Raw genomic sequence first — 12500 nt, 5'->3', positions numbered from 1 at the left:
ACTATTTTACTATTTCTTTCACTATTTGGGCACTTTTACACAATTCCTGTGAGTCTATGGAACACCTGTAATATGTTTTTTTTAATTCATTGTTTTGTATTTCTAATCAAGTACTCAAAAACACGTTTTGAGCCTGGGCTCCAACCACTGTGGGAACTGTGTGGAAACTCAGCTGATTATCATGCAGCAGTGTCTCTCTGACATCACAAATCAGCACATTTTTAGATGACTCAGTTCAGTGAGAGGAGAATTGGAAGAATGCGCCAATATGAGAATTAGAGACATAGATCATATTAATATAAGTCCACATAGCTAGGAAACAATGCTAAACACTGAAAAAGGCCATTTATAAGATCCCCTTTAACTACATTGCAAAAGTAGTATACTTTTCAAAAAAAGTGCTTCATTTATGTGCAACAACTGCAACATCTCCTCTTCAACATTTCAATATAAAAATAAAATAAAAAACAAACAAGTGCATGATGTGCATATGAACATTCTAACATCAACACTTGAACAAAAAAACACATTTATAGTGCAGCTGAGCTTATGAAAAAGTGCTTCATGTCTGTGCAACAACAGCAAATCACAGCATCTTATTAGCACTTATTGTCGACTCCTAACTCTCAAACATCAGGGGGGTGGGGGGCAGACAGGCCTAGCCTACATACACACATCTAATGAGAGCGATTGCACTTCTTTGACTGGGCAATGGCAGAGAAAGAGGGTTCATAGGAAGTGAGGGCTACCCGCAAACAGTGATGCAAATGCTCATTTGTCAAGGAGGCATGGTTGCTTGTTTTAATGGCATTCATGTGAGAGAAACTGGATTCACAGGTGTATGTTGAGCCAAACATTGTTAGCACAGATATTGCCAGCGTTTTTATTTTGGGGAATGTCTTGACATGAATACACTTTATCCAAAATGTTGTGGTGGATTCATTCTCAAGTGTCTGCTTCAGAGCAGATGATGCTTGCATGTCAATTATTTCAAGTTGCAGGAGACCTTCATCAATGTGAAGTGATGCAAGGAACTCTTGTCCTTTTGTGGAAATAGCAGCTACATTGGCAAATGGGTTGCTCACAAAATGCATCGGATGCACACACATCACATGTGCATAAAAATAAATGAAAAGGAGCTGTCAAGAGTGGCGTCCACAAAATTCCTGGGGGTCATCATCGATGAGTCACTCAACTTCAAATGCCACATAAAATACCTACAAACAAAACTGTCCAAATATGTTGGCTTATTCTGCAAAATACGTAATTTTCTTCCCTTGCCTGCCCTTCTCACTTTATACAAAACCCTGTTTGAACCCCTCATTAACTACTGTAACGTCATATGGTGCAACACATACCCCAGCCATCTCAAAAAACTAGAAAGCCTACAAAAGAGGGTACTACGAGTGCTGTCATGGTCCGGGTATCGAGCGCCCTCAAAGCCTCTTTTCCATCGCTTTGGTCTCCTGAGGCTCGCTGAATTTAACATTCATCAAAACGCATCAATTATGTATCAAGTTGTCAACAACATGAATCACAGACTGTCTGAGCTTATCCCAGTCTGCCAACCACTGCACATCCACAACACAAGAAACAAGCATCTTATATCTGGCAAGAGGAGAAGGCTAAATTGTGCTAGCCTAAGCATAGCATGCAGGGGTCCACAGATCTGGAACAAGCTTGATGAAAATCTAAAAATGACTAATACCTTTAAAACCTTTAAAAAATCATTGAAAGAGGAACTGCTCAAATCATATCTCTAATTAAAATTATAACTTAGGAATAAAATTGTCTGTATTATGTATCTCTGTTATATGTCAGTTAGTAGGTAGGTGTATAAACCTACCCACGTTGTAGTTTTTTGTTTTGTTTTTGTTTGTTTGTTTTGTTTATTTTGTTATTGTTTTGTTGTTCATATTCTGTTTGTATCTGTGTTCAGGCTCCCTCCAAAAGCTTTAAATAGCTTCTTGGGAGACCTGGCACATGCACACAATTTGCGACATGTTATCACATGAGGATACTCGCATGTAAAATGTATCGTGTGTGTGTGTGAATAAAAATTCATTCATTCATTCATTCATTCATTCATTCATTCATTCATTCATTCATCAATTATCTGGACATGTCAAATTCATCAAATCAACTTGCAAAGTTTTCCCTCAATTTATCAATGAAATCTGTCATTAATTGAGTGACTTTTGGCTCAATTGTGCGTGTTAACGTTGACATGAAAAAAAAGTATGTAATCTTTGGCGGGCCGGTCAGAATCATCCCGCGGGCCGGATCTGGCCCGCGGGCCGCCAGTTGAATAGCCCCTACAGGACAGGTGCATGGGCTCACGCAGTCTACGGCGCGGTGAAGGGACATATAAAGAGAGGCGAATGATAAAAATACTCTTAGGTAAATAAACAGCGTGAATATATATCTTATACAAATAAACAATATATAAGGTATAGAAAATAATAAATGTGGACTTTATGTGTTAATCTGGACCTTCAGAACAAGTTTGTTAAAATGTAAGCTAATAGCTAGAGCTATTGCTGTCAGAGCAATAGGCTAATAGTAGGCCTGTCATAGAGCAATAAGATGATTGATTGATTTTATTGTGGATTAGAGACATCATCCAAGGGATAAAAACATGATAAAATGCAAGCACTTATTTCCATCATGGTCCCTGGTATTAAAAAACAGGACATGCATCAACATAAAACAACATCCATAAAAACAACATCATAAAACATTAAGATACAATATGCTATATACAGTTGAAGATAAAATAATAATTAAATAAAAATGCTACCCTCTCTTTCCTATGCCGATAGCCATGATGGTACATGCTTTTTGAAGCCAGTTAACCTGGGGGCCTGTTTAATGCTGCTGGGCAGGCTGTTCCACAGTACTGCTGCTGGGTAAAGGAAGGTCTGCTGGCTGTAGGAAATGAGTCTAAATCTAAATGGAACTATGTTTGTGTCTCTACCTCTGGTTTCATGGCTATGGTTGTTCCTTACATACTGAAAGTAATCTTGAAGGTAGCTTGGGACCTCCCCTTTATACACTCTATATAGGCATAGCTTTATCATTGATACTCTTTTTTGCACCCTGAGCCACCCCAGGCTGTTGAAGTGGGGCTGGTCTAGGTGAGTACGACTGGGGAGCTGCAGGACTATCCTAACTAGCTTGTTCTGAGCAGTTTGAAGTCTAGTTCTCAAGTTGCTGGGGGCACTGTCATACCAGGACAAGCAAGCATAGTCAAATGACACTGAACCAGTGCCCCTGCAAGTGCTCTAAGAGCTTTCCTGTCTAGGTATTTTGAGTTTCTAGCTAGGAATTTTATTCTGTTGTTGACCTTGGCTATTACTTTTTTCGCCATGCTTTCCCCTGAGAGTGTGTTTTCTAAAGTACACCCTAGATACACCACTGATTTGGTACTGGTGACTATTGAGCTACCTAACTGTATTTTGAAACCTTCCTGTGTTTTCTGTTTCCTAGTGGTAGTAAATAAAATTGATTCTGTTTGACCTAAATGGAGAGACAGCCGGTTTTCTGACAGCCACTGACTGACATTCCCTAACTCTATGCTAAGTCAATATCCGTTTTGGTTTTATTTGACACCATGAGAGCCGAATCATCCGCGTAGAGCAGGAGATCACATGAGCAGGCTGACTGCATGTCATTTATATAAAGGAGGAAGAACAATAGCAGACTACTATAGAGCAATACGCTAATAGCAGGCTACTGTCTGTCATAGAGCAATACGCTAATAGCAGGCTACTGTCTGTCATAGAGCAATACGCTAATAGCAGGCTACTGTTTGTCATAGAGCAATGCGCTAATAGCAGACTACTGTCTGTCATAGAACAATGCGCTAATAGCAGGCTACTGTTTGCCATAGAACAATAGGCTAATAGTATAGGCTACTGTCTATCATACAGCAATAGCTAATAGTAGGCTATATTGTCTATCATAGAACAATACGCTAATAGCAGGCTACTGTTTGTCATAGAGCAATAAGCTAGGCTACTGTCTATCAGATGCAGAGCACACAGAACACACTCATCCCAATCCCTAGTTTTAACATGAGAGGAACAGGTGTAGTAAAGAACACTAGGGTCGTTTTAACATAAAGAGGAACAGGTGTAGTAAAGAACACTAGGGTAGTTTTAACATAACGAGGAACATGTGTAGTAAAGAACACTATAGTTTTAACATGAGAGGAACAGGTGTAGTAAAGAACACTATAGGGTAGTTTTAACATGAGAGGAACAGGTGTAGTAAAGAACACTATGGTAGTTTTAACATGAGGGGAACAGGTGTAGTAAAGAACACTGGGGTAGTTTTAACATAACGAGGAACAGGTGTAGTAAAGAACACTATGGTAGTTTTAACATAACGAGGAACAGGTGTAGTAAAGAACACTGGTAGTTTTAACATGAGAGGAACAGGTGTAAATAACACCATGGTAGTTTTAACATGAGAGGAACAGGTGTAGTAAAGAACACTAGGGTAGTTTTAACATAAAGAGGAACAGGTGTAGTAAAGAACACTATAGTTTTAACATAAAGAGGAACAGGTGTAGTAGTACAGTAGGTGTAGATTTTTTCTTAGTTTAGAAGAGCTGATCTTTGTGAGCTGTGCGTACCTGTGTGTGTGCCTGTGCTTGATTGTTTAACACTAGAGTTTGGAAGAACATATCTGACAGATAACAAATTATGAGTGAAATTCAAGAAAATAAAACCCACCAACTGAAAAGTCATAATGTGTAATTAATTAACATTTTATTGTTTAATTTCTTCTAATATATATTTTTTTTCTGTGATCATTTGTCTGAAATCAGCTATAAGTAATCTGACAGAAGGGTGAGGGCACAGTGAAGTGAATAGTCAATTACTGAATAACATTACTTTTAGGGCTGGAAGGTATACCGAATATGAGGGTTTACCATCCATGCAAAGGTATGGATTTTTACTATACCGCCGTCCACAATATATACATTCTTTTAAGTTAATCAAAAGAATCATTGCAGTGGTAATAAAAAAGTCAAATAAAATACATACATTTTGAATGAAATAGTTCCATGGCCATTTTAAAAATAAAGACGAGATAAAAAGATACAGATACAAATCATATCACATTGTAATTTGTACTGGAAAAACATCAACGTCAAATTCTGTTATAACATCAAAACTCACACATAACTGTTATATTCAGTTAATTCTGTAATATCATGCCTCCAAATACACAAACATGTAGTTATATTGCCAACTTTTTTCAGTTCACAAACTTTTATTTTCATCATCACCAGTATTATTTCAAGATGGGCTCCATTTAATGATGTGTCTTTTCTGTGCTTATTAATCTAATATACTGTATGTTTAAAAATAACACCTGTTATTACCAGTCATACTGTTAACAGAATTTGGCTATAGGGCGACAATAATGTGGTCAAGAGGCATGGTTTCTATCTTGAGCCTTAACTGGCGTGGTTTATTATTCACATGGCAGAGCAGTAACACTACAGGTCTTCTTTCACTGAGAGACTGGGGGAAAGAGAAAGAAGGGGGAGGAGACACCACTATTTATACTCGCCACCTGGCGGTGTTCCTGAGTGTCTCCGCCTAGAGCGCCCTCTAGTGGAAACAGTTATATATGCAGTCAGACAGTTACTAGTGTAAACAGTTATATATGCAGTTAGACAGTTACTAGTCTAAACAGTTATATATGCAGTTAGACAGTTACTAACAATCCTACACAGAACCTCTGCCTTCAACACATACTCATCTTCCTAACATTGGTCCTCATTCTCGAACATGTTCCTAAGTACCTTTGTAATTATCCAGGTAACATGAAATTGCGACTGACCTCAAAATGAGATTAGATTCAAATGTAGTGTTTGCACCAACGTCACTATTTGGTCAGTAACCCGGATGCGTGGACATTGTGGAGATACTGGGATTTAAACATCAGAATGGATTGCACGCTGAATGTTTGATTTAAGTAGATTTTTAGGATGTCTAAACCACTGAAAAGTTCAGGAAAGCTGCTAGAACCTACAGAGAAGAACTTAGTCGGCAGGAAAGGGCGCAATATTCTGATACATTTAGACTAATAGGTGGTGAAGATCCGTACGAGCTGGCTCCTTCATTTTGGAGTTACAACCCGACAATTCTGCCTTCTATTGCCTATCCTGACATTGTGAACTACCTAGTTTTTTCACCAAGCCCATACACAGATGAAGACACCTCTTAACATAGGACGATTTGCCCACCGGCACTTTGGCGACCCCTACTGGCTCGGGTGTGCATATTTTGTAATACAACATTGAATTTAATTATTTGTTGCCTGTCGATAGCAACGAAATCCGACAAAATCCGTTCGGCGGTTCTCGAGTTACATGCCGGTATTTAAGGCTTGTGCAAAGTACACGGTATTGTGCAAAATACCCCTCCCGACTCTTGGGGCTCTAGTTCCGTCAATCATTTGGCAATCTTGAAAATGGAGGGTTGTAGCCAATGAGTGTGGCTTTCCAATGATACCCCACCTGGGGATGTACCTGTATGAATCATGGATCTAGGTGAAAAACTAACGAGCGAAAACAGGAAGAGAAAAACAGCCGAATGAATTGAAGTCTGAGAAAACTGAGTTTTTCTTTTGTACACAGTTTACCAAAATCACTCCTAATCACTCATTTCTGAATGGATCTTTATGAAATTTGGACATGTACTACATAAGGCTTCAGGCTGTGGATCTAAGCCATACCACCTTCTGGGGAAATACTACCTCTGGACTACTAACTACTACAGAATAACAAGTTTTTCTACAACTCAAGTTCAGACCTATGTTACTCTATTTCATTAGCACTAAAAGTGAATTTTCTTTCTGGAACTTCAGAATGTCATCTTTCAAAAAAAGAGACCAGGCTCATGCATGTGCTATAAGTATGTTGTTTTGGTTTGCAAAAAAAGTATGCAGTCCTCAAAAATGAAAACTAAAATTGCCACTTTTGGGGGCGCAGGTTAAGAGGTATCTTACAAAGGTTTGGATGCCTACAACCAGATGGTGTGTGGATGGGTGAGCGATGCACAGTATCAGCTCATCGATGACAGAGGAGGGGGTGTTTGCCTCAGTTTTTCCACTATTATCCCTGATTTGTAATAGCTTTTGGCAATCTGAAGTACTCCAAATGCTTTTCCCGGTCCGACCGATAGTACAGCCAAAAACACTGCAATAATTGACCATTTTGAGCAACAATGACCAGGAACAGTTGCGAGTTTGGTTGCGTTGTTTAGGTTCAGTATCTCCAAAATGGCCGACTTCCGGTTTGATGACGTGAAAAAGTACAATACAACATCCAACAACAACATCCTGAGTGCAAATGTAACAGTAAAGTGCAATAGTAACATACAATGCAGAGGTGATTAAACTGGGTATAAAATATATAAATACTACAGAGTAATTGTGCGTTTTATTTGGGGCAGGGTGGCCGCAAACTGTTCTGCCCCCCGTCCACCAGCGCTGCCACGTGTATTCTCTGACATATTACTGAAGTGATGCGTTTAGTTGTTGAGAAATTGTAAACTGTATCTAATAAGTGACATCAAGTAAATCAAATGTTTAAAGGCTTCATTCATCCTACATCCATGGGGAGGTAGCGCGTGAATTAATGTTGATTAGAGCCTAGACGTGTAGCTACAACCACTTACGTCAAGGCTCTAATCAACGTCATCATTTTATCCCCACAAGCTCCATGTAACACGGAAGTGCAGTGGTCTATAATGCCTCTCTGGCCGGACGATATTGGCAGAGCTGGCTGTGAGCTCCTTCTACACTGTAGTAAAGCAATTTTCCCTACAAGAGATCCAGAGGGTAATTCTACTTTAAGCGATGGGGAGGATGTACAATATTAGATGTCATGTATTACAAGTAGCCTAGCCCCTTTCGTGACTGCTGATGCACGCCTCACAGCAAGGCGTGCATCAGCAGTCACGAAAGGGGCTACGAGTAGCCTATAACTGAATAAAGTTAATATTTTAACCAATTTAACAATTTGGAAAAGGGACACGGCTAAATCATTAGGGAGGAAGCAAAGCTGCATATAAAATCCAATTTTATTGTAAAAGTTTAAAAAATTATCATCATTAGGCTAGAACTCTTGAGACTGGGCGCCTTTGGCTGAAGCGTCGTCATCATCATCATCAGCATTCTCCCTCGAGCCCTTTTTCGTCTTCTTGGGGAGGAGGGCAGCTTGGATGTTAGGAATCACGCCGCCCTCGGAGAATGTGACCCCGCTCAAAAGTCTGTTGAGCTCCTCGTCGTTCTTCACCGCCAACAGGATGTGTCTGGGACCGATGCGCTTCTTCTTGTTGTCCCGGCAGGCGTTCCCAGCCAGCTCCAGGATCTCCGCGGTCAGGTACTCTAAGACGGCGGCCATGTAAATGGCAGCGCCATTTCCCACACGCTGAGCGTAGTTGCCCTTCTTGAGCAGTCTGTGGATGCGGCCCACGGGGAACTGAAGTCCTGCCCTTTTAGAACGGCTGGTCGAGGTTTTGGTCTTGATGACTGTTTTCTTCCCACGGCCAGACATCTTCAGTCTCTGGGAAAGGTGAAAAACAAGGGGGGAAATCTCAGTTCTGGCAGTTGAAAAATATGCCTATATCACACATTCAATTTTACTGTATATTTTAGAATTCATCTTTGACTGTATCTAAATCAAATGTTTATTGTGAGCAATCTGTGGTGCCGAATTTCCGAAGTACCCAGAAATTATACTTAAGTGAAAGTATGGGTACCGTCTAAATTTTACTCAAGTAAAAGTCAGAGTATCTGGCTAAAAACACTCGAGTAAGTAAAAGTAAAAAAGTTTCTACTTTCTACTTGTAAATGTACTTTTCCTGACTGTCTATTCTTCTAATAGCAGGAGTTTAATCAAAGATCCCTGTGTTCTAGTCTTGCACAAGCACCAATCAGCATGGGTTTTTAAATAATTGGCCCAGCACGCCCGAGATACACACCGAGCTTGGTCAAGGGGAAGGGGCTAGGCCCAATGTGGAGTGACGCTAGCGCTAACTTCCATACTCTCCGCCAATCAGCGCGCGCCTGCCACAGAGTCTAGTGAGGGGCTCACTCCGCGTTGCAGCTGGAGGCTACTCGATCTTTCACATGACCCACCAGGATAAAGCTTTATATGAAAATGTCCAGAACATGTAAAGTACATGTGACACCTGTGTCACCGTGGGTCCTTATGGGTTAAAAATGAGCACGGTCGGTACAGCCAGAGTCATAGAGGGTACAGCCTCCGACAGCTGTGTCAGCAAATTAGATAGACGGGCAAAGAATAGACGTCCAGATACGAGTGGATGAGATCACAGGCAGTAGGCCTACCAGTCTATAAGCTAGTAGAGGAGTCTGCATAGTCTGGATCAGAAATTAAAACAAAGTGCATCAGTGTGAATCAATATGAGTGTTTCATCATATCCAGACAGTAAAGAGGGCAATTGTCCTCCCAACGCGATTTACAAGTAATGGAACGTAGATTCGACAGCCAATGTGGGCGGGTTCATTTTCCATTGGAGATTTGATTGGCTGTTTTTAAATAAATAAATTAATAACGTTAGTTCAGCCAGAGAAACAAATACTCTAAAATAGTTGGACCTGCGAGATTTGTACTTTGTAGGTCTGCATTTTAAATGCGTTTTTCTCTGAAATGTAATTGAGTAAAAGTACAAGTACACAAACCTAATACTTCTTGAGTAAAGTACAAATTCCCCAAAACAGTACTTAAGTATTGTAACAAAGTACTTTACACCCCTGCAAACCAGGCTGAACCATCTCTAGATTTTAACGAGGGGGTCTGCCAGCTAGGCATTTGAATTCTTTAGTCACCACCAAACATAGATATGTAAATACCCATAAGCAGTTTCAAACAGGGTACAATTGTTACAATGACTTTAACATGGCAGTATCATAACCTTAGCGACACAAAGACTTAAAATCATTCTAAAGGTAACACTGAAATGGAAATTAAACAGCAGATCCGAAAAGGCTAATCCACGAGTTGTCAAATTGATTCTATTCCCCTTCAAGCAATTATGTACGAAATGGTTGTGCGGATATCGCTCTTCCAACTCTGCCAGACACTTTTTTTTAATCAAGCATTATAGGATGTGCGTGTCGTAGTCCATTTTGGCGATTTCTTATTTTGTCATAACTTGGCAACACAAAAACATAATTCTTGAGACAACATTACAAGAAACACAGTTGTCACTCACCAAATAGGTTCTTCTTTAAAAAAAGTAAAAGCAGAGAGACCTCCGTGTTCTGCCTTTGTGAAAAGCAGGTAGTAATTGTCTAATTTGTGACGACACCTGTTTTTGTACCTCGTGCTCTGCCTTAATGAGAAGCAGGTATAGTAATGGTCTAATTTGTGACACCTGTTCTGCCCACAGCCTCAATTGGGTCCAGCTGAAGCGCCGGAGAATCCTCTCACTGGGCAAGCCTGTAGCAGCCACGAACCTGCACTGTTTTAAGTGAGCGTGTGTTATTGGATTGATTGATTGATTGATTGATTGATTGATTGAACATTTTATTAATGTCCGCCTTGTTTCGAACTGGTTATGCTTAGGCCCTCTTTCGAAGTCACCCTCTTTCGAAGTCGATTATGCTTAGAGTTTGGAATAAGGGCTGGTGGTCTATCGCCCTGCTCTAAAGATAAACTCTAAGCATAACCGACTTCGAAAGAGGGCCTAAGCATAACCAGTTCGAAACAAGGCGGACATTAATAAAATGTTCAATCAATCAATCAATCAATCCAATAACACACGCTCACTTAAAACAGTGCAGGTTCATGGCTGCTACAGGCTTGCCCAGTGAGAGGAAAACCCTGTTAACGTACACAGAATGTGGTCCGTGCAGACGCGGAGATATAGGCGAGGCGGCTGAGGCAGCCGCCTTAGGGCCCGCGGGGGGTCTAGGGCCCGGGCCCGGCCCGGGACTGAATGGAGTTGCCGTTCGTTCGTGGGACTGGATGACAGACTGCATTGCGCCATGCCCCGGGGCCCGGGTCCTATGTTCCCCGGGCCCCCTATGTTTCCCATGTTCCAAAAGGGTTCTATGTTCCCGGGCCGCCTATGTTCCCCCTATGTTTCCCCGGTAGCGATAAAGGCTCGCCCCAGGCTCGCCACAGCAGTGGATGGATTTAAAAGATAGGGCACTTTTATAGATAATTTATTTGTATCGCAACGCAGTCATGGATCTAGTCGTGCCACGTAGCATTATGTCGAATAAATTCAAATAGAATAAACAAGTCTAAAACAAAGACTTTTAAACGAAGTTTAGCCTATTAAATCATTTTATAAGCGTTCGTTTATTTGTGGTCTGCGTGAGAACACTGAAGCAACCATCTGCAGAACACCAGCCCAGCCCAGCCCTCCCCTCTCCTCTCCTCTCCTCTCCTCTCCTCTCCTCTCCTCTCCTCTCCTCTCCTCTCCTCTCCTCTCCTCTCCTCTCCTCTCCTCTCCTCTCCTCTCCTCTCCTCTCCTCTCCCTCCCCTCCCTCCCCTCCCCTCCTCTCCTCTCCTCTCTCTCCTCTCCTCTCCTCTCCTCTCCTCTCCTCTCCTCTCCTCTCCTCTCCTCTCCTCTCCTCTCCTCTCCTCTCCTCTCCTCTCCCTCCCCTCCCTCCCTCCCCTCCTCTCCTCTCCTCTCCTCTCCTCTCCTCTCCTCTCCTCTCCTCTCCTCTCCTCTCCTCTCCCTCCCCTCCCCTCCCCTCCCCTCCCCTCTCCTCTCCTCTCCTCTCCTCTCCTCTCCTCTCCTCCAAATAGGTGAGTATTAAACAAACTGCCCTTTTCTCTATAATAGTATTTATTATCTGTCTGCTTTATATACCACCGCGGCCTCACGGCCAGCGTGGGGACAGAGAGAGCTGGGCTGGTGTTCTGCAGATGGTTGCTTCAGTTCTCACACAGACCGCAAATAAACGAATGCTTATAAAATGATTTAATAGGCTAACTTCGTTTAAAAGTCTTTGTTTTAGACTTGTTTATTCTATATGAATTTTGTCTACATAATGCTACGTGGCACGACTAGATCCGTGACTCCGTTGCGATACAAATGAATTATCTATAAAAGGCTTTTAAATACACTGTTTGTGGCGAGCCTGGGCCTGCTTTATATACCGCCGCTGCAGTGCAGAGAACACTCTCCGTGGTGCTGAAACGTTTTTCCTGTTTTATTCCACTATTCCAGGAATTTCCAGAATTGTGTGTGAGAGATATTGGGATCATAGGAGAGAGAGATGGGAGAGAGACCTGCATGTTGGGATCATAGGAGAGAGAGATGGGAGAGAGACCTGCATGACCAAGCTTGGCTTCACAGTAGAAGAGAGAAGACAAAAGCGATTTGATAATTTTATTTTTTTATGACCCTCCATGCTCCGTGACTTTCCTTATTGAAGCGTTCTTATTAATGTCCGTGTTGCGCACACGTGGGAGGAGGGATGTCCCGGTGCCG

The 12500-nt window shown here is 41.6% G+C and overlaps 1 protein-coding gene across 1 annotated transcript in view; it reads left to right on the top strand.

Annotated features, from left to right (window-relative positions):
- Positions 1-12500, top strand: part of LOC311245282 (cytochrome P450 2D4-like) — a gene marked incomplete at both ends in the record, with an annotated part of 29890 nt that overhangs the window by 1165 nt on the left and 16225 nt on the right. The window contains 2 exons of the mRNA XM_084335118.1: positions 8373-8428; positions 10443-10486. Of these exons, the coding sequence (XP_084191244.1) occupies positions 8373-8428; positions 10443-10486 (100 nt within the window). The remainder of the gene's footprint in view (positions 1-8372; positions 8429-10442; positions 10487-12500) is intronic.

Source organism: Notolepis coatsorum (genome assembly GCF_963971535.1).
Source record: "Notolepis coatsorum genome assembly, chromosome: 18".
Classification (NCBI taxonomy): Eukaryota; Metazoa; Chordata; class Actinopteri; order Aulopiformes; family Paralepididae; genus Notolepis; species Notolepis coatsorum.
The sequence above is the reverse complement of the archived record's forward strand: the minus strand, read 5'-3'. Positions and strand labels throughout refer to the sequence as shown.